Raw genomic sequence first — 23,718 nt, 5'->3', positions numbered from 1 at the left:
TGCCTAGTCCTGAACAGGAGCCCTATAAATATTTCTTGAATAAAAAGAATGATATAAACGTTGCTTTTGATACTCATTTCTCTCTCCTTATTAAGATGCAAACAAGAAAGCAGATGAAAATATTTGAGACTGAAAAGTAAAGAAAATTAAAATAATTTTTTTAAGATTTAAAAATGTATTAATCTCTAGTGCATTCTTAAATAGTTCTACAGATTTCCATGGTATGGTTCCTGGCCTTTATTGGACTGAGGAAAATCAAGTTAAATTGAGGAAATTTTACCCAGAATGCAGTTAGAAGGCCTCCAATATCTTCAGGTCTTCTAAATTCACATCACTTTTGCCAGTGTCATCATATATCTAGGTTTAATTGTAAAAGTGAATGATAATTATGTTTCACTGCATATGCTACGTTTCATCATATAGGGATGGTGATGTTAAAGGAGAGGGGCATGAGTAGGATGTTGGAAAAGAGAAAGATGGATATATGAGTATAACTGCCATAAAAAGGAACAAACTCTATTCCAAATTGAGTACATGGTATCATTCAGAGTTCAGAACTGGAGCCCTTAAGAAGCCAATAGATGCTCCCCCAGCAGTTTCTGGTAGTTATCATTACTGACACAGGTTGTGAGAACAGCACTGACCTTAGACTCAGAAAGCACTGCTGTTAGGATACAAACACAGCATGTTTTCCAAGCCATCTGCCAAGAGGTTCTTTTGGCCATCTGCATGAAATAGCCAGCAAACAGTTTCTACTGGAGACATCTATGAATGGTGGAATAGAGCCATCATAGCAAATTTTTTGAAAAAAGTATTTCTTTCAATTCAGGTTATTTCACTACTATTGAAAATACCTCATGAATATGAACTGACTGAATTTTTACCAAACTAGTTTTGGTCAGCATGTAGATACAATCTTAGAAGAATTTTCTTTAATATGAAATTTGTGCAATATTTGAGTTATTTGGGAAATTGTGCCATAATTAAAGTATGACATGGGTAAGGAATTGGACTTAATGATCCATATAATTATTTTTAACTCTAATACCTAATGACTTTATATAAACACGTTTCATCATTTGTTCAAAATTCAATGGCAACAATGTTTAAGTATCATATATAGATTTAAAGCATTTTTTATATTATTGGAAAATATTAACCAATTTATAAAAATCAGTTTTAGAGTGTCTAAGTGACTTAGGTCTTTAGATTATTTCTAAATTACCTAAATGAGGTTTATTAATATGCACACTACTTGGAAACTGAAGAAACATATGTACATTTTACTTTATTTTGTTTTACTTTATTTCAGCCCAGAGATGACTACCTAGAGTGAATGCATCCCTAACATTATGAAAATAACACTAATAACTTACGAAATTTTTATGTTTTAGCATTAAAAAAAGGACGATTTTGGATCACACCAGATCCTTATCACAAAGATGACAACATCCAGATTGGGCGTGAGGTGAAAATATCTTGCCAAGTAGAAGCTGTTCCTTCTGAGGAGTTAACATTTAGTTGGTTTAAAAATGGTCGTCCATTAAGAAGTTCTGAACGGATGGTTATTACGCAGACTGATCCAGATGTCTCCCCGGGAACGACAAACTTGGACATCATTGATTTAAAATTCACGGATTTTGGGACATACACATGTGTAGCATCTCTGAAGGGAGGAGGAATATCTGATATCAGTATTGATGTTAATATATCCAGCAGCACAGGTAAGAAGCATATTTATGATTCAAAAGATGTTCACATTGAGAATAATTTTCTTTTTTTACGTAAAACAAAATAGTCTTCAGCCAAGCTAAGAACATTCTAATTTTCAAAAAGCTTCCTGAAACCAAAGTCCTAACATTCCGAATGCCCAATAAATATGTTAAGGGACTTTGATTTTGATTAGATTTAGAATTACATTAGGTTTTGATTTAGACTTAGATTTGACTTAGATTTACATGAGGTTTTACAGAAATAGTGCAAATAAAGTTAATAGTGTTGTCTATGATAGGTATAGGCTTCTGGGTTAAATGGTACCAGTTTTTAAATTATTAACTAGTAATTCTCTGTAAAGCCTAAAATTATGTTAATTAATAATGTTAAACACCAAATGGCTAAAGAATTAGGACAATTTTCAGAATTGTGAAGCAAGCAGAAGCTATTTAGTCCATAGAAGAAAATACCGAGAGATAATTTGAGTATTCAAATATAAGGAATATAAGAAATGTATTTTCCACCAACAAAAACCAATGATAAACATGTTAAAATTGTAATCAGGTGTGACTCTTTCAAGAACCTTATGATAGAATCTCTTCACAATGAGAATGGCTAAATATAAAAATAGATTGGAGTGAAATTTCTTCTATTAAGGTTAAAACCAAAAATATGTTATCAATTTTCTCTCAATTAAATGAATGTCTACGGATAAGGAAAATTACAGGGTAATTTTGGTATGGGAGGACATATTAGCTTAATTCTTAGGATGTTTTAAAGCCCTGTGATTCTATGAACTGCAATCAGTATGCATCTGGAGAACTCCAACGTTGCTTTATTTGTTTTGCCAGCTTGTTACTAGATTGAATTTTAATTTAGGATTTTTATATAATCCTAGGGCGAATAACATGTGTTGAAAACATAGAGCACAAATGTAGATAGCAGACATACTCTGTTTGTTTGCTATTTTTAATTGGAGTATATTTGCTTTACAATGTTGTGTTAGTTTCTGCTGTACAATGAAGTGAATCAGCTCTATGTATACATATATCCCCTCCCTCTTGGACTTCCCTCCCACCCCCATCCCACCCATCTAAGTCATCACAGAGCTTTGAGGGAATTTAAATGGTTGGCTTCTCCTTTCCAGTCAGGCAGTATTTTGACTCTTGTATGTTAACAGGTTGACCTGAGATTTTGTGTCTTTTCATGATTCCAAATTGCAATGCATGCTGGATTGATTTTACTCCTTAAGGGATATGGTCCATACCTCAGGCTGACCAAATGTGCTTACTTTTCACCGTTCTGCATTATTTCTAAAGGATATTCCATTCTAGGGTGATGAAAGGTACTTGTGTTTGGAAATATGTCCTTTTCTAGGTAACAAACAAAACCACAATAACTATTTTTTATCTAACTTGTGTTAAAAATTAGTGCTATCCCTAGATGGACTCATTTGAGGATATCTAAGGAAAGCTGTTGATATGCTCAGTCAGTCATCATTCATTTATGTATTTATTCAGTCAACAGATGTCCATTGAATGCCTCCATCAACATGCTAGGGACACCCATATATGATGTTTCCCATAAGAGTAAGAACAATTTTGTAAAATCCATGATCATTTTTCCTTATTTATGAGAGACAATTTTCCAGATGGTCTACACTGAATTATGACCATTGCTTTGTTTGTTTCGTTGTTTGCTTGGTTTTGTTTGCTTGTTTCGTTTTTGAAACCGATGACAAAAACTTATATGTAAAGAATCAGTGCTCCTATCTAAACAGACTTGTCTGATGGGAGTGCAGTTCATATACCATTAAACTTAGACAAAAGAGGGAGCAGAGAATGGAGAGGAGAAAGGAGCATTATATAATTATTCACAAAATGAGTCCTAACATTCATTTTTATATACACTAGTTAGTTACCTATTTGAAACTGTATTGTAAATGACCAGCATTGATTCATGAAATTTCCAAAAATCTTAAAAGGAAAATTCCAGAAGATGATCAGAAAAGCACAAAATCCTTAAGAAATGCCTCTTATTAATAAAAGTTTAGTTGTAATAATTAAGGTTTTTTAACCATTATTATTTGTCTGGTTACCAAAGGTGACAGTGCTCGAGATGAAGGAGATATATTAAATCCAAAACACTCCCCTTTTTTGTTCCCTATCCACCACAGACAGACCTGGTTGTGGTCTGTCTCCTCCCTAGAGTGGAAGCTCCATGAAGGCTGGGACTTTCTCTGTATTGTTCATTGTTGTAATATCAGCATCTGGAACAATACATGGCACTTAGAAGATACTCAATATATTATAATTAAATCAAAAAAATGAGCTAATTTGTGCATGTAGCTTTCCTTTTAGGTTTCTTTCCTCCTCCTATTATTACCTCTGCAAGGTAGACATTTGGTGTCTCTCTTCTTGATCTTGTAATTCCCTGCAGACTTTAAGAAAATCATTCATAGACCAATTTATACTATTATTTAATGTTATCACTCTCAGGGGCAGGACTGGCTCCATAATTTGTGGCATACTTTGAAAATTTTTAAGAATGTGTCCCTAGTTCAGAACTTGATAAGGATTCCATGATGGCAATATCAGAGCATTAAACCAAGTGTGGGACCCTTCTAAGCATGGCTGCACAGGTGACATGCTTGCAGGACTGGCCTGTGCACGGGATTGTATTTTGATAGAGGGGTCTGCAGAAGATGGTGTTTAACCCAAAGGATAGGTCATGAATGTGATTACATATTCTATTTTCATGCTGAAACTGGGTTTGATGTTTCATTTTGCTTACAGTAGAGTTGAATACCAGAGTGCAATATAAAGATCTGTAGATCAGAGATTGTGTGATTCAGTTGGTATCAATAAAAATTATTTTTATCCCCACAGAGTAGAAGACTACACTTAAAGCAGTGCTTTAATCTGAAATATAGAGATATTACTGGGGATAGAGTTTGAACAAGCTATAGCATGGAGGAAAATCTTAAACTATATTAATTCTATGAACCATATAGGATTCAGAGGAAATTCCCACAAATTCAGCAAAGTCAAAAAGAAGGAAGCTACTGTTAAGACATAAGTAAATATGTGGGGCCCTTTTAGATTTTGGGTTTTGCTAGTTAGTACTATTTTAGGGAATTTAGAATTGACCAAGTGGTCAGTGGTTTTCTTATGTGTTAAGCATTGTGATTATGTTAAATGTAAGCAATTTTAGGACGACATTTTAAACTTAAAAAAAAATCTGAACCTTTTGTTTTTCATACAAAATCTTACATTGAATCTTAGTTGTTACTGTGTTTTAAGAGACATATATGAAACTTACTAAGATGAGAATGAGGTACCATAAGGCACTTCTGCCTAAGTTTGAAAACTGTTTCTTTAAATGACAGAACTGCATCTCTAGATATGTTTTTGAGTACTTTAAAATTGAAATATAAAATATCTCAGGAAGATAAATCCTAGTTTACAGAATTATTCATATTTTTAAAAGGCAGTGATTTGATTTAAAAAAAAAACTTTGAAGAGAGAGACTACATGCATTTTGGAGTTTTCCTCATGCATCTGACTGAATAATAAAAACTATGATATATGTGATAATAGATTATGTCTTCTTTTCACATTAATTCAACATTAGAAACATTTTTTTTCCTCCTGGTTCTGCAAACATGCAAACTGTTTTATTGTGAGTATTTGTTGTTCTGTCAAGTTAAAATCATGTCCCTTGCAGGTTCTTTTACTGTGTTACTGCTCTGTATCTAGCTGTATGTCTCATGGTGACAGACAGTGGGCCTTGCCCTTAGGGAGCTTACAATCTAAGTTGTCAAATTACTTAGTTGTCAGATGATTTAAAAATAAGGCACGATGTATAGTGGAATGGATGCTGTACTTAAAGTTTTATCAGACTTCTGTAGGACTCGTGAATGTTTTTGTCAATGTAAGCACAGGAAAATTCCACAGAAAAACAATATTTAAGTTAAATCTTGCTAGAAGGAGCATTATGACAGTGACAGTGAAGGGAGAAAACATTTGGCAAAATATACAGGATGAAGAAAGTCCCAGAAATATTATGGGATTCTTGCTTTTTACTGTAGAATTAATATTAACTGATATTAATACAAGCAAGTTTTATTGGTTTATTTCAATTTTATTATTATCCTTAATGAAGCTATATTTTATGTGGCTAGACTGCAGGTAACTTACATTGTAGTAATTGTAAAGTTCTCAATTAAAAAATTAAATATACTGAAATATTAGTTGTTGCAGTTAATCTTGTAAAATGAAAATCGTTCACGTACTTGCTGGAAAATGCATGTAAATTTTAGCCTAAAATTTTGGCAACAGTTAAAATCAACTCTTAAAATATTATTTCTTGTTTCTTATTCGGTTACATAAGTATAATTGTTACAGTAGATTTTTAATTTTCAGAGGGTTGCTGAAAAATATCCCATTGCTTCCTCCAGTATTGTTATGCATAAAGTCCTTTGGTGCTCTTCTGCTTGCATGTATTCCTTTGCATGACCTGAAAACTCGTAGGTTTATAGTAAACTCTGAAGCATCTGCATCATGCCTAGAAAATATAAACAGTGAGCCTGGTGATCTGTGGAATTCCATGGTGAGACATCTGGTAGGCACATATAGCAGAAGACTCAATACAAATTTGATGATTTTTTTTTTCTCCCCTGTTTGAGTACAGGGACATTTCATATAGCAGAAAATGGAGCAAGATTTAGAGGATTAAACCGGAGGCAGCAACATAAGCATAGGTACACAGAGAAGGTAACAAATTGAGAAAATTAGTTGGAAATTTTATCTTTGCTGCTGACTACCTGGCTAGTTACTATAATTATGATAGTTAATTGTCTGTACAAGTATTCACACCTGTGAAATAAAAGTTCTTGATAATAGAGGACTATGGTACACAACTAATAAGAATAGTTGATGAGCATGAGCGCAAAAGACAAATGATTGTCTTCTTAATTGGATTTGCTTCTTTGCCCTTTTCAAGTTAAGGAGGAGTAGAAACTCATGAAATTTTGCTGATCAGAACTGAAGTTTTATAGAATGACTATAGTGGGTGACAGGTTGTTTTATGTAAGAGGAAGTCATAAGTAAGACTAACACATGTAAGAACTGACAATGAAACTTCAGAGGAAGCTTCCATGTAGTCAAAAGTTACGTAATTGGTTCCTGAGTTACTGGACAAAGAAAAATTCATTTTCTTTCTTGACTCCAAAATTGTGAGGTTCAACCATCACATCCAAATTAATGATGGAGAACAGAGGTCAGCAATTTTTTTCTGTAAAGAGTCTGATAGTAAATATTTTAGTTTTTCAGGCTATATGGTTTCTGTTGCAACTGTTCTGCTCTGCTAATATAGTAGGAAAGCTGCCACAGACAATAAAATGAATGGGTACCGCTTTGTTCCAGTGAAACTTTATTTACAAAAACAAGTGGTGGACCATATTTTCCCATAGGCCATAGTGTGCTAACCTCTAACCTAGACTTCTGAAACCCTGGTAATTAAGAAATAGAATCATAACAAAGCTGAACTCTGTGAACTTACTAGGAAATTAAGTTAAATCCATGTATAACTTATTTGTTTGTACAAACATCAATATATTTTCTAATGATTGAGGCAAAAATCTCAGTTATTCCTTATTTCTCATTTATGTGTATACAGTTGACCCTTGAACAGTGTGGGGGTTAGGGGCACTGACACCTGAGCTGTGAAAAATCCGAGTATATTATAGTCAGACCCTCCATATTCGAGGTTCCACATCCTCATATTCAACCAGCCTGGGATCATGTAGTGCTATAGTACATGTTTATTGAAAATCCACACAGTTCAAACCCATGTGGTTTTAGGGTCAACTATATTTTACTGGGCTCCTTGTTAAACATATTGTTCTCTGCTAGGGTGCCCATGTTCTAGAATTATGCTGCAAGGATTCCTGAGATTACTTTGCAATTGCTCGCCTCATTCCTAGCATATAAGATTTTCTGCTACTGTCTCTATTCTGTTTGTGAACTCTTTCACCTATTTTTTTATCTGTTTCTATATACATATATTTAAATTTTGAATGGCTGAGGAAACAATGAAAAAAACCACAATTTTAAAACAGTGAGATTTACTCCGAACTTTAGAGTCTTCCTGGATATGGAGACAGTTTCCTTATTTCAGAATGGATGGCTGACTTTCACACTGGCCTTAGGCAGGACTAATTTCATACAGATTGAATTTACTCTTTAGGTGTTGAAAATTCCTCTCTCTCAGTTGACTCTTGTGTTTATTGGAAGGGGTATTATAACTGTCCCTGATAAGGGCCAGAAAGAATAGTGTTTTAATCAGCGTGTCACTAGGGAAACTATCCCACTAAAAGAAATAGAATTATCTCTTCTACAGCCTTTCCCACTTTCTTTTCCTAGGCATTGAAAATGCCTCTTCACCTATATAGCATTGGAACTGGAACTAAACGTGGCTAGCTGATATCTTTACTGTGGCTCTTAGACCCTTAAATTGCTATTGTGTTTAATGAACTTACCAAAGAAAAAGGAACTGCATAATATTGTTTTTATTGACCATGTATACAGAACATTCCTCAGGAAATATTGGGCTTACAGCATACTTGTAGAGATACCTAATTCCATTTATTTGTGCTTTTTCAGTAAAGGATGGTATTAATGTCAGCCTACATGGCAGGCGTAGTTATAAAATTCATATTTAGGTATATAGAATTTACCAAGAAGAATATTTTATGCTTAACATTGCCTATTAGAAAATAGGTTTTACTCATTATATTAAATGTTTATAAAAATTTAGTAATTTGGAATTGTTTCTTCTGCTCATTTATGTTAGCCTTAACATTGTTCTGTGGCTAATGCAGGTTTTCTATATAGGAGACATGTAAACACAACAATCTGGAAGTCTTGGGAGTGGTTAGGGGGCTTGTCTGGAAACTGTTTGAATGAGTAATACAGTTGTTTTTTTTAACATCTTTATTGGAGTATAATTGCATTACAGTGGTGTGTTAGTTTCTGCTTTATAACAAAGTGAATCAGCTATACATATACATATATCCCCATAACTCCTCCCTCTTATGTCTCCCTCCCACCTTCCCTATCCCACCCCTCTAGGTGGTCACAAAGCACCAAGCTGATCTCTCTGTGCTATGTGGCTGCTTCCCACTAGCTATCCATTTTACATTTGGTAGTGTATATATGTCCGTGACACTCTCCCACTTCATCCCAGCTTATCCTTCCCACCCGCCATGTCCTCAAGTCCATTCTCTACATCAGCGTCTTTATTCGTGTCCTGCCCCTAGGTTCTTCAGAACCATTTTTTTTTACAGTTTTTATTCAGATTATATATTGAAAATAATGAAAGAAGGAGGGCAGACAGCAGAAGCAAGAAGAACTACATTCCTGCAGCCTGTGGAACAAAAACCACATTCACAGAAAGGTAGACCAGATGAAAAGGCAGAGGGCTATGTACCAGATGAAGTAACAAGATAAAACCCCAGAAAAAAATCGAAATGAAGTGCAGATAGGCAACCTTCCAGTAAAATAATTCAGAATAATGATAGTGAAGATGATCCAGGACCTCGGAAAAAGAATGGAGTCAAAGATCGAGAAGATGAAAGAAATGTTTAACAAAGACCTAGAAGAATTAAAGAACAAACAAACAGAGATGAACAATACAATAACTGAAATGAAAACTACACTAGAAGGAACCAATAGCAGAATAACTGAGGCAGAAGAACGGATAAGTAACCTGGAAGACAGAATGGTGGAATTCACTGCTGCAGAACAGAATAAAGAAAAAAAATGAAAAGAAATGAAGACAGCTTACAAGACCTCTGGGACAACATTAAGCACAACAACATTCTCATTATAGGAGTGCCAGAAGGAGAAGAGAGAGAGAAAGGACCACAGAAAATATTTGCAGAGATTATAGTCAAAAACTTCCCTGACATGGGAAAGGAAATAGCCACCCAAGTCCAGGAAGCGCAGCAAGTCCCATACAGGATAAACCCAAGGAGAAACATGCCAAGACACATAGTAATCAAATTGGCAAAAATTAAAGACAAAGAAAAATTATTGAAAGCAGCAAGGGAAAAATGACAAATAACATACAAGGGAACTCCCATAAGGTTAACAGCTGATTTCTCAGCAGAAACTCTACAAGCCAGAAGGGAGTGGCATGATATACTTAAAGTGATGAAAAGGAAGAACTTACAACCAAGATTACTCTACCCGGCAAGGATCTCATTCAGATTCGATGGAGAAATCAAAAGCTTTACAAACAGGCGAAAGCTAAGAGAATTCAGCACCACCAAACCAGCTCTACAACAAATGCTCAAGGAACTTCTCTAAGTGGGAAACACAAGAGAAGAAAAGGACCTACAAAAACAAACCCAAAACAAATAAGAAAATGGTCATAGGAACATACATATTGATAATTACCTTAAACGTGAATGGATTAAATGATCCAACCAAAAGACACAGGCTTGCTGAATGGATACAAAAGCAAGACCCATACATATGCTGTCTACAAGAGATCCATTTCAGACCTAGGGACACATACAGACTGAAAGTGAGGGGATGGAAAATGATATTCCATGTAAATGGAAATCAAAAGAAAGCTGGAGTAGCTATACTCATATCAGATAAAATAGACTTTAAAATAAAGAATGTTACAAGAGACAAGGAAGGACACTACATAATGAACAAGGGATCAATCCAAGAAGAAGACATAACAATTATATATGCATGCAACATAGGAGTACCTCAATACATAAGGCAACTGCTAACAGCTGTAAAAGAGGAAATTGACAGTAACACAATAATAGTGGGGGACTTTAACACCTCACTTACACCAACGGACAGATCATCCAAAATGAAAATAGGGAAACACAAGCTTTAAATGCCACAATAGACCAGATAGATTTCATTGATATTTATAGGACATTCCATCCAAAAACAGCAGATTACACTTTCTTCTCAAGTGTGCACAGAACATTCTCCAGGATAGATCACATCTTGGCTCACAAATCAAGCCTCAATAAATTTAAGGAAATTGAAATCATATCAAGCATCTTTTCTGAACACAACGCTATGAGATTAGAAGTGAATTACAGGGGAAAAAACATAAAAATCACAAACACATGGAGGCTAAACACTACGTTACTAAATAACCAAGAGATCACTGAAGAAATCAAAGAGGAAATCAAAATATACCTAGAAACAAATGACAATGCAAACATGACAATCCAAAACCTATGGGATGCAGCAAAAGCAATTCTAAGAGGGAACTTTATAGCTATACAAGCCTACCTCAAGAAACAAGAAAAATCTCAAATAAACACTCTAACCTTACACCTGAAGGAACTAGAGAAACAAGAACAAACAAAACCCAAAGTTAGCAGAAGGAAAGAAATCATAAAGATCAGGGCAGAAATAAATGAAATAGAAACAAAGAAAACAGTAGCAGAGATCAATAAAACTAAAAGCTGGTTCTTTGAGAAGATAAACAAAATTGATAAACCATTGGCAAGTCTCATCAAGAAAAAGAGGGAGAGGACTCAAATCAATAAAATTAGAAATGAAAAAAGAAGTTACAACAGACACAGCAGAAATACAAAGCATCCTAATAAACTACTACCAGCAACTCTATGCCAAAAATGGACAACCTGGAAGACATGGACAAATTCTGAGAAAGGTGTAACCTTCCAAGACTGAACCAGGAAGAAATAGAAAATATGAACAGACCAATCACAAGTAATGAAATTGGAACTGTGCTTAAAAATCTTCCAACAGGGCTTCCCTGGTGGCACAGTGGTTGGGAGTCTGCCTGCCGATGTGGGGGGCATGGGTTCTTGCCCCGGTCTGGGAGGATCCCGCATGCTGCGGAGCAGCTGGGCCCGTGAGTCGTGGCCGCTGGGCCTGTGCGACCAGAGCCTGTGCTCTGCGGCGGGAGAGGCCGCAGCAGTGAGAGGCCCACGTACCGCAAAAAAAAAAAAAAAAAAAAAAAAAAATCTTCCAACAAACAAAAGTCCAGGACCAGATATCTTCACCGGCGAATCCTATCAAACATTTAGAGAAGAGCTAACACCCATCTTTCTCAAACTCTTCCAAAAAATTGTGGAGGGGGCTTCCCTGGTGGCGCAGTGGTTGAGAGTCTGCCTGCCAATGCAGGGGACACGGGTTCGTGTTCTGTTCCAGGAAGATCCCACATGCCGCGGAGTGGCTAGGCCCGTGAGCCATGGCCGCTGAGCCTGTGCATCTGGAGCCTGTGCTCTGCAACGGGAGAGGCCACAACAGTGAGAGGCCCGCGTACCGAAAAAAAAAAAATTGCGGATGAAGGAACACTCCAAAACTCATTCTATGAGGCCACCATCACCCTGATACCAAGACCAGACAAAGATACTACAAAAAAAGAAAATTACAGACCAATATCACTGATGAATATAGATGCAAAAATCTTCAACAAAATACTAGCAAACATAATTCAACAACATATTAAAAGGATCATACACCATGATCAAGTGGGATTTATCCCAGGGATGCAAGGATTCTTCAGTATATGCAAATCAATCAATGTGATACACCATATTAACAAATTGAAGAATAAAAACCATATGATCATCTCAATAGATTCAGAAAAATCTTTTGACAAAATTCAACACCCATTTATGATAAAAACTCTCCAGAAAGTGGGCATAGAGGGAACCTACCTCAACATAATAAAGGCCATATACAACAAACCCACAGCAAACATCATTCTCAATGGTGAAAAATGGAAAGCATTTCCTCTAAGATCTGGAACAAGACAAGGATGTCCACTCTCACCGCTGTTATTCAACATAGTTTTGGAAGTCCTAGCCACGGCAATCAGAGAAGAAAAAGAAATAAAAGGAGCACAAATTGGAAAAGAAGAAGTAAAACTGTCACTGTTTGCAGATGACATGATACTATACATAGAGATCCTAAAGATGCCACCAGAAAACTACTAGAGCTAATCAGTAAATTTGGTGAAGTAGAAGGATACAAAATTAATGCACAGAAATCTCTTGCATTCCTATACACTAATGATGAAAAATCTGAAAGAGAAATTAAGGAAACACTCCCATTTACCATGGCAACAAAAAGAATAAAATACCTAGGAATAAACCTTCCTAGGGAGACAAAAGACCTGTATGCAAAAAACTATAAGACACCGATGAAAGAAATTAAAGATGATACAAATAGATGGAGAGATATACCATGTTATTGTATTGGAAATCAATATTGTGAAAATGACTATACTACCCAAAGCAATCTACAGATTCAGTGCAATCCCTATCAAATTACCGTGGCATTTTTTACAGAACTAGAACAAAAAATCTTAAAATTTGTATGGCAACACAAAAGACCCCGAATAGCCAAAGCAGTCTTGAGGGAAAAAAACAGAGCTGCAGGAATCAGACTCCCTGACTTCAGACTATACTACAAAGCTGCAGTAATCAAGACAATATGGTACTGGCACAAAAACAGAAACCTATATCAATGGAACGAGATAGAAAGCCCAGAGGTAAACCCACACACCTGTGGTCAACTAATCTATGACCAAGGAGACAAGGGTATACACTGGGGAAAAGACAATCTCTTCAACAAGTGGTGCTGGGAAAACTGGACAGCTACATGTAAAAGAATGAAATTAGAACACTCCCTAACACCATACACAAAAATAAACTCAAAATGGATTAGAGACCTAAATGTAAGACCGGACACTATAAAACTCTTAGAGGAAAACATAGGCAGAACACTCTTTGACATAAATCACAGTAAGATCTTTTTCGATCCACCTCATAGAGTAATGGAAATAAAAACAAAAATAAACAAATGGGACCTAATGAAACTTAAAAGCTTTTGCACAGCAAAGGAAACCATAAATAAGACCAAAAGACAACCCTCAGGATGGGAGAAGATATTTGCAAATGAAGCAAGTGACAAAGCATTAATCTCCAAAATTTACAAGCAGCTCATGCAGCTCAATATCAAAAAAACAACCCAATCCAAAACTGGGCAGAAGACCTAAATAGACATTTCTCCAAAGAAGACATACAGATGGCCAAGAAGCACATGAAAAGCTGCTCAACATCACTAATTATTAGAGAAATGTAAATCAAAACTACAATGAGGTATTACCTCACACCAGTTAGAATGGTCTTCATCAGAAAATCTGCAAACAACAAATGCTGGAGAGGGTGTGGAGGAAAGGGAGCCCTCTTGCACTGTTGGGGGGAATGTAAACTGATACAGCCACTTTGGAGAACAGTATGGAGGTTCCTTAAAAAATAAAAATAGAATTACCATATGATCCAGCAGTCCCACTACTGGGCATATACCCAGAGAAAACCACAATTCAAAAAGACACATGCACTCCAATGTTCATTGCAGCACTCTTTACAACAGCCAGGTCATGGAAGCAACCTAAATGCCCATCGACAGACGAATGGATAAAGAAGTTGTGGTACATATATACAATGGAATATTACTCAGCCATAAAAAGGAACGAAATTGGGTCATTTGTTGAGAGGGGGATGGATCTGTAGCCTGTCATACAGAGTGAAGTAAGTCAGAAAAAGAAAAACAAATATCGTGTATTAATGCATATATGTGGAACCTAGAAAAATGGTACAGATGAACCGGTTTGCAGGGCAGAAATTGAGACACAGATGTAGAGAACAAATGTATGGACACCAAGGGGGGGAAGCCGCGGGGGGATGAGGGGTGGTGGTGTGATGAATTGGGCGATTGGGATTGACATGTATACACTGATGTGTATAAAATTGATCACTAATTAGAACGTGCTGTATTAAAAAATAAAATTCAAAAAAAAAAAGAACAAATGAAAGGCCAAAAAATATATATTATGAACGAAAAGTAGCAGAGTTTTCTAAAAATGGTTATACTCACACTAAATTAAGTTTGAGAAAATGTCAGTTGTCCACATCAGATATTATTGTTTGTATTATTATTGTTTTTATCATTTAGCCTCAGGTAGCATTGATGAAGACTGTTTGGAGCTAAAGTGTAGTGTCCTATTGATATCAATCATTCAAACAGTCAAAAATCCATGCTTGAATATTTTCAGAATAAAGATACCTCCAGAAGGCTTACCAAATGCTCCATTAGAATATGCTAAATGACCTTGGAGAGAAATTGCTAAAATTACACAAAATAAAGGTATGTTAAATCAAATGAGAGCAGTTTACAGAGACTTCCTAAAACATCTAAGGTTTTCTTAATAAAAATAGGAAACCGGGCTTCCCTGGTGGCGCAGTGGTTGAGTCCGCCTGCCGATGCAGGGGACGCGGGTTCGTGCCCCGGTCCGGGAGGATTACACGTGCCGCGGAGCGGCTGGGCCCGTGGGCCGTGGCCGCTGGGCCTGCGCGTCCGGAGCCTGTGCTCCGCAACGGGAGAGGCCATAGCAGTGAGAGGCCCGCGTACCGCAAAAAAAAAAAAAAAAAAAAAGGAAACCTACCACAAGAGATGAACACAGTATTTACAGCTTACGTCACTGGTATTTTTTTCCTTCCATTTGGTATATCTGACCTTTATTTCACAAGCCCTCAGCCTTAAATAATCTGTTCTTAGCGGAGGAAGATTGCGGTTGAAAATTTAAATTTGAGAGGCAAGGGTTAACTGACAATTGAAGTCGGAATAATGCCAAGTGTTCCAATATGGTAAAGAGAAATTAGGTAGAGCTGTCTTCCACAATTCTGGGATTAATTCATGAAATGTAGTGCACATTCAACCTCCCAAAATATTTATTAAACAACCACTATAGGAAAGGGACTATAGGAAGAAGTAAAATGTATAGGGTCTAGTTCATGGATTTTATATCCCATACACTTGAAAATTTTTATTAACAGATAAAGTCAAGTATTTGCTTTATAAACTATCAGAGTGATATAGAAGCATACAAGATGAAATTATCGAATCTATTCAGCAAGAGTTCCATAGAGCAGGCGGCATCTGAGCTGGATTAAGAATGGGGATTATTTGGCACTAGATCTTAGGAGGAAATGAATTAATTAGATCTCCTTCACACAGTCAAGAACGACCACGGAATTTTATCAAGGTAGCAGCATAATCAGATTGGTGTCAGGAGGGCCTATTCATTGGGTGAATCTGCAGTGTTCCAAAAAGAGACAGAGGAAAGACCGTGGAGAAATAGAAGAGAGTTTCAGAAGACATTTCAGAAGCTTCGCAATCAATCAGTTGGGCAAAGAAAACTTTTCCTCTGTTTTCCCAACATTGTAGACTACCTTTGCATTGTGAGGAGGTGTTCAGTGAGTCCGTTAGTGATAATGTGAGAGAGGAGGCAGAAAATTTTTATTAGGAAGTAAATTAAGGCCATGGAGATATGTATTACTTTATGGATGTGTCAGGTTAGAGAGGGAAAGATACAGAAGGCTTAGCTGGTAGAAGAAGCATGAGACTCGCTCATAAACTACATCTGAGAAGTCAGGTAACCTCTTTACATCTTAGTTCCTTTTCTCTCCACCACGGCTTTAGGTTACTTTTAAGAAAGAGTTTGAGGATATAGAGTGGAAAAAAAGGAATATAAGAAAAAAAGAGTTTGCCCATTAGAGTGTGTGTGTGGTGGTCAGGTTGGGGGGCAGACTATTTATTCAGCTGAAGAGGTTGATAGGAATCAGATGAAGTGCTGAGGGACACTCACAACCTCTGTTAAGGGGCAGTTAAGTCAGTGACCAGTGCTCTCAAGTCAATTGGGAGAGTGCGTGATTGACATCAGGCAGCTTAGTGTGTGCAGAGCCCTGGACTTGGGTCCAGGCCCAAATTTACCACTTAATAGCATTGCAACCTTATGTCTGGCTGGACCCCAAAACTTTCCGTCTGTAGAATAAAGGGATCAGCTGGGTAACTGATTTCTAAATGGTGTTCCAATCGCACCTAGAGATTTTTAAAAACTATTCTCAGGGTCTACTGAACTGTGCGGGGAAGGGAAGTAACCAGATGAGAATTTTACCCTTTTTTATTTCCCTTGCCATTTCACATAGAACAAAATATATCTCTCTTTTATATATAGAACTTCTATCTACGATTAAATTTGGACAGGGGATTCTGACTTAAGTTCACAAACACATACATGTGCATACAGTATTAAAAACATGTAGTTGAAAGCCATTTGCTTAGATGAGTTCTTCCAGTCCTCCCAAAGTATGTTACACTTCTATGATTCTAAAATGTTATACTTCAGTTCAGAATATGGTAATGCCACATTCTGAGGAATGTTAAGTCTGAATGAGGGACTTAAGGAAAGGTTTGAGAGGACAGATTGGTTTGGGATTAGGTGTACTTGAAAGGTTGGTAAGACATTCTCAAGTTTCTGGTGACCAATTAGAAAGTAGGGTTTGGGCTAAGGCTCAGACTTCCTGGCCTGGTGATGACACGATTTTTGGGAAGATCATTCACAAGGAAATTCCAGCCAGAATCATTTATGTGGATGACCAGTGTCTCGCTTTCCATGACATTTCCCCTCAAGCACCAACACATTTTCTGGTGATACCCAAGAAACATATATCCCAGATTTCTGCAGCAGAAGATAATGGTGAAAGTCTTCTTGGACATTTAATGATTGTTGGCAAGAAATGTGCTGCTGATCTAGGCCTGAAGAAGGGTTATCAAATGGTGGTGAATGAAGGTTCAGATTGGGGACAGTCTGTCTACCGTGTTCATCTCCATGTTCTTGGAGGTCGGCAGATGAATTGGCCTCCTGGTAAAGCATGTTATAGGGATAATTTTCCCTTCTCTATTCAGTGATCAAGTTTGCAAGTTCCAATATGCTAAACAATACTTTTATTTTTTTGCCTGTGTATGGAGAGATTGCAGAAATAATTTTAAAAACCCATACATAATAAAAGATTGTTGTATGGTCCCCCTCTCCCCAGAAAAGTAGGGTTTAATAATTGAGAGAAAGGTCAGAAGTAGAACATGGACTTCACAGGTAGTTGCCTTAATTAGAAGTGGATGAGCTTATCCAAGAAGAGAGTATGAAGCAAAAACAAACAAAATGTCCAAGGACATGGTGGAAAAAGCAGAAACCATGAAGAAAATGGAAAAAAAGTGGTCAGTGGAAACCAAATGAAAGAGGGGCATATCCAGTGGAAAACTTCCTGTATTTACAGCATCTTTAGAGCCTTCAATACCTTTTTATCAGCATGTGAAGATTATATTTGTTTCAAGTACTTTAATATTGATGCATGGGATTTGATAGTGGAAGTGAGCGCTTATATTTCTTCAAGTGAAAAGATTGGAAATTGAAGGAGGGAAGGTGGGTGGGAAGGAGAGAGAAAATAAGAGAGAGAGAATGAGAGAAAGAGATTTACAGACAGTAACAATTACACTAATTCTCTTTTCAATTAGATCATTTACAGAAGTGAGAAGAATATTGGAAACATTTTTAGTTGGCCTTGTCAGGAAGTTATAAGTTGTTTTGAGAAGCATAAATTATATCAATATTTCTACTGCTTATTTTTGGGGAGAGCATAAATGCAAAGATTGCCTGCATTAAATTCTCTATTTTCTGTAGTAGTTGAATAAACATTAATCATGTTTTTATATTGCATTTTCTCATAAAACTGAATCTATCTAATTATGAAAATAACATCGGATTTATGATTTTCCTCCAATTATCATCTTAAAACATCCAGCACTTTCTTCCCCAAATATCAGAACCAAGATTTTACCTTACAAGCCATAGTTTAACAGTGGTTAATTAGCTGTTGTCTAATTACTGTGTCATGTGTTGAGGATTTCCTTCACTTGGCAAAATTAAACACTTTTTGAAATTCCCAGATTACATTGAGATAAGAGCAGGTCAATGAGAAATAGGAAAGAATGCCCAATTTGTGTTTCCTATACCCTTCATCCACTTATAAATGCAAGCAATGGGGACATGGAAACTATATGAATTTTAAATGACTGAATAGAGATTCTTCTAATCCAGAGGACTGAACACAATTAGTTCCATAATTTGCACTTAATATTATAATAACTAGCAATAACTTACACAAGTTAAAGAAAGAATTATGAAAATTATATTCATTAACTGATGAAGAATAAATGTCTCCATCAAACTCATAGTTGAGAATGGATGTAAATCAGGGTATATTATTTAAAGCTACAATACCAGGACTGACTCTGTGTCTCTTGACTAGAGGAGAAGATAGAGATGTGGGGAGTGGTATTAGATTCACTACTGATATGATAACACTTGGAATTTTTATGTCATTTTTAGATGATACTACCAAGCTACCATTATCAATTGAAGAACAGAGAAATAAACAGAAGTAGCCATAGAGACTAGATCCATAGACTAACAGTTTGATCACCGTTTTGGTCTATGTGATAGCAAAAGATCTAGAATCCTAGATTTCTGGCATTAGATAGAACAATTATTATAGTGATATAATTTGTTTGTAGTGACTAGGTTTCATTTTACAGTTTGGAATGTCTTAAAGCTATTTCTTACAATAGCTCCAAAATAGAAGTTAGAACTACCATTAGTGCAAAGGACTTTCCCCTGAAAATCTGCTTACAAATGAATTCATTTTAATATATAAAAAGAGCCTCATTAGTTTTTACAGTCTTAATTTTTCATCCTTCATTGTGTGATATCAGTGAGCTTAGCAAAGAGATTAAATAAATTTAGAAAATCATTACAATTAGTATTTTGATGGCACAATTTGAGGATATTTATGAGTTCTGAATATTTATTTTTAAATAAAAACAAAAGATTATTGGGGCAGGTTCCCATATACCTATTTTGTAAAACATTTTAAAAAGATTTCTAAATGTCTCAGTTATTGGCATCGTTTTTAAATACTGAGGACGTTTATAGATTACCTAGTGCCTTCCATTTATAGAGAGGAAAATGGGATCCCAAAGCTTAGGTACTTGTTCACTTCCTATAGCCATAACCTGATTCAAGTTTACAATCTCAGATTCCAAATTCAGTATAAGCTTGCAGCATCTTACATTAAGTGGGTATGTCCCTTTACTATCGCAGGTGATTCTGATATTCGGTTATGGCCTTTGACAAGGGCCTTGCATCAAAAGATCACTGTAGGCAGGTATTAAAATATTCTAAAAGGAATTCAGGTAATATTCTAGTTCGTTCCTGTGACTATGCGTTGGGTTGATAGTGGGGCACAACACTTCCCTACTCTGAGAACACCGCTTCAAAGAGTGTTAGGATGTCAGGTCCCATTTGCTCATCTCATATTCCTCTCACTAAAATGGGGCATGGCCTTACCCTGTTCTAAGCTAGGTGCATAGATTGAGCAATATTCATTTCAACAAAGGAGACCACTTTCAGCGTTATGCTAGGTTAAAAATTCTCTAGGGCAACTCAACATGATACTTGTCTTGTTCTAGCTTCCTGAGAAGAGTGGACCCAGAGTTTGTGTCTTTAAAATGCTGCCTAACCACATCTAGGGCTGTGTACTCCTGAGTGGCATGAATTACATATTAAAGTAACCCTCGTCTATACATTAAAACTTGCAGCACGCAAGTGCAGATCACATTGTCTATGGTGAAGTATTTTTGTTAACTTTTATAGCAACGTAACAAAAACATAGAAAAATGCATGAATTGTAAGCATAAAGCTTAAATAGTTTACACACGTATATATCCACACCCAGTTTAAGAAGCAAAGCATTAGCATATGCTGAAGCATTTCAAAGTGTTAAACATAGGTCAATTCTGACTGCAAAACCCAGGTTCTTTACACAAAACACACAGCTTCTCAATGGAACAAGCACACATAATGAGATTTCAGACTCCAGGGATAAACTTTGAGAAATGTAAATATTTTTGTTGAGTGAATCCATTTCAGAAAACCCAAATCATGGCATGTCTGCCTTCTTACCTCTCTGACTAAGGAATTGGAGCCTGGGTGGTCCTGTTGGGTGAAAGTCAGCCTAAGAGACAGCCTAGGCTCAGAACTGAAAGCTTTAGATAAGGAGACAAGACAATAGTTTGCAGGGGAAGGGAAGAACTGAGGACGCCAGATTCCTCTGAGTACATAAATAAATCAGGTAAATACATCAGAATTTCCCAAATCTTAGGGATGTTCTACCATAATAATGATGAGATTAAAAAAGATGTGAAATTAAAAGCATATCATTGCACTTTAAAAAAAGGTTCTATGCACAGTATGAAATATATTGGTAATTTAAATACACGAAGTAGAAATAATAAAATGACAAGGAGTTCGAATGTCTGCACTCTAAAATGCACTTAGTATGAATGAAACATAAGTAATCCCCTTTCACCAAGACTATCTAAATAATACTTGTAAACAAAATGTATTTAGTTGACATTTAAACGGAAATATCCTTGCTTAGGAATAAAATGGAATGTAAAACTATATTAATAAAATGGTACTAAACTCTATTCACACACTTATTAGCTTAGAATGAGTTATATATCATTCCAATCAATGATGTTATATGAGTTTTTATGTGCTTTTAAAATTAGGCCCATATTTTTACTGTAGCATTCTATACTTCTACAGACTGGCAGAATGAATCATAAAATACAATCATGCATTTGTAGAATATTTGTTAATAAAGTGTCCATGTGTTATAAGAAAACGCTTCTCCTATGTTTTAACTGACCAGTTCTCTGCTAATGGATCTGTTAATTAAACCTCATTTGCTCTAAAGAACATGTGGTCCTAATCTGTTGATGGAACATTGTGTTCACTGGTTGTTTCACTTTGCTCTTGACAAAGCATGAAAGAGCCAGCCTCATTTTATGTCAAAATGTTTATTAAAATGGTGATAGTGTCTATTTCCACAGGATAAGGCATATTCAGTAGTACATAATCAGTGATATAATTAGGGAATTTGTAAACCACAGGCATTGTTCAGAGTGATCATGTATAAAAGGCCAAACAATGTCAGATGGATTCTACAAGGAGACAAATGGCATTTTTATTATAGAAGTAAATTGATTTTTCTAGCCATTAGGCACTGAAGAGTTTATCACTGTGAGCAACAGTTGCTCTAGAATAGCGGTCCCCAACATTTTTGGCACCAGGGACAGGTTTCGTGGAAGACAGTTACTCCACAGATTGGGCATGGTGTGTGGAGGAGGGGGCCAGATGGTTCAGGTGGTAATGTGAGCGATGGGGGGCAGCAGATGAAGCTTCGCTGGCCCGCCCACCGCTCACCTCCTGCTGTGCAGCCCGGTTCCCCAAGAGGCCACGGACCAATACCGGTCCACGACTCAGGGATTGGGGACCCCTGCTCTAGAAAATAAAATAAATTGTGGATTTCTTTAAAGCATCTTTCTTTTGCTGTGCTTTCATTGCACTTTTGATATATAATTTATAGCTTATTCTTTTAATTTAGAATTCCTTCACCCACAGGAAAGCAATCACATAATTAACATGATCAGATAGTTCCTTTTTACTTATTGGTTCCCAGTTTTCATGGCAAGACCCTGACCTTTGTGAAAATGTACAACAATGACATTTTATCTTCTTCATAAGAGAGAGAGAGATATATGGAGGAATGTCCAAACCTCATTACTTCATAGGAATAGAATGGGCGCTAAGATATCTGTATTTTTTTTTTAACATCTTTATTGGAGTATAATTGCTTTACAATGGTGTGTTAGTTTCTGCTTTATAACAAAGTGAATCAGTTATACATATACATATGTTCCCATATCTCTTCCCTCTTGCGTCTCCCTCCCTCCCACCCTCCCTATCCCACCCCTCTAGGTGGTCACAAAGCACCGAGCTGATCTCCCTGTGCTATGCGGCTGCTTCCCACTAGCTATCTATTTTACGTTTTGTAGTGTATATATGTCCATGCCACTCTCTCGCTTTGTCACAGCTTACCCTTCCCCCTCCCCATATCCTCAAGTCCATTCTCCAGTAGGTCTGTGTCTTTATTCCCGTCTTACCCCTAGGTTCTTCATGACATTTTTTTTTTCTTAGATTCCATATATATGTGTTAGCATACGGTATTTGTCTTTCTCTTTCTGACTTACTTCACTCTGTATGACAGACTCTAGGTCCATCCACCTCACTACAAATAACTCTATTTCTTTTCTTTTTGTGGCTGAGTAATATTCCATTGTATATATGTGCCACATCTTCTTTATCCATTCATCTGATGATGGACACTTAGGTTGCTTCCATCTCCTGGCTATTGTAAATACAGTTGCAAGGACAGCCTCTTCAATAAGTGGTGCTGGGAAAACTGGACAGGTACATGTAAAAGTATGAGATTACAACACTCCCTAATACCATACACAAAAATAAGGTCAAAATGAATTAAAGACCTAAAGGAAGACCAGACACTATCAAACTCTTAGAGGAAAACATAGGCAGAACACTCTATGACATAAATCACAGCAAGATCCTTTTTGACCCACCTCCCAGAGAAATGGAAATAAAAACAAAAATAAGCAAATGGGACCTAATGAAACCTCAAAGCTTTTGCACAGCAAAGGAAACCATAAACAAGACCAAAAGACAACCCTCAGAATGGGAGAAAATATTTGCAAATGAAGCAACTGACAAAGGATGTCTGTATTATGTGCCATTTTATAATACAGTCCAAACACACAGTTCAAATTATTATATCTAATGGCAGAAATCTGCACCTTCTTTCCTTGGATGGCTTTGGGGGTTGCCTCTGACTACTCAGATTAAAAAGGTTCACTCCTGTCCTCTCCAAAATATTATCTTCTTCAAATAGTGTCCTCATCTGAAATGAATGCATATTTCCAAGACAGCTGACAATGGTAATGATATATATATAAAATTTATAAAATACTTTGTTGACCCTATGTGTACCCATGTTCAGTACTTGAGACATCACAGGTATGAATAAAACAAAATATTTGCCCTCAATATAGAAGTATATGCAGAACAATAAAATACAGTCATTGATATCACCATAATAAAAGGCATTGA

General features: G+C 36.3%; 2 protein-coding genes across 2 annotated transcripts in view; both read left to right on the top strand.

Moving 5' to 3' along the window:
- Positions 1-23,718, top strand: part of MDGA2 (MAM domain containing glycosylphosphatidylinositol anchor 2) — an 830,741-nt gene that overhangs the window by 597,329 nt on the left and 209,694 nt on the right. Inside the window, exon 7 of the mRNA XM_004270015.4 lies at positions 1,395-1,724. Within this exon, the coding sequence (XP_004270063.2) occupies positions 1,395-1,724 (330 nt within the window). The remainder of the gene's footprint in view (positions 1-1,394; positions 1,725-23,718) is intronic.
- Positions 17,025-17,576, top strand: LOC105748007 (adenosine 5'-monophosphoramidase HINT1-like). The gene has a single exon (XM_033428353.2). It carries the CDS (start codon positions 17,025-17,027, stop codon positions 17,541-17,543), a length of 519 nt encoding a protein of 172 aa, XP_033284244.2. The 3' UTR covers positions 17,544-17,576.

Source organism: Orcinus orca, chromosome 2, assembly GCF_937001465.1.
Source record: "Orcinus orca chromosome 2, mOrcOrc1.1, whole genome shotgun sequence".
Classification (NCBI taxonomy): domain Eukaryota; kingdom Metazoa; phylum Chordata; class Mammalia; order Artiodactyla; family Delphinidae; genus Orcinus; species Orcinus orca.
The sequence above is the reverse complement of the archived record's forward strand: the minus strand, read 5'-3'. Positions and strand labels throughout refer to the sequence as shown.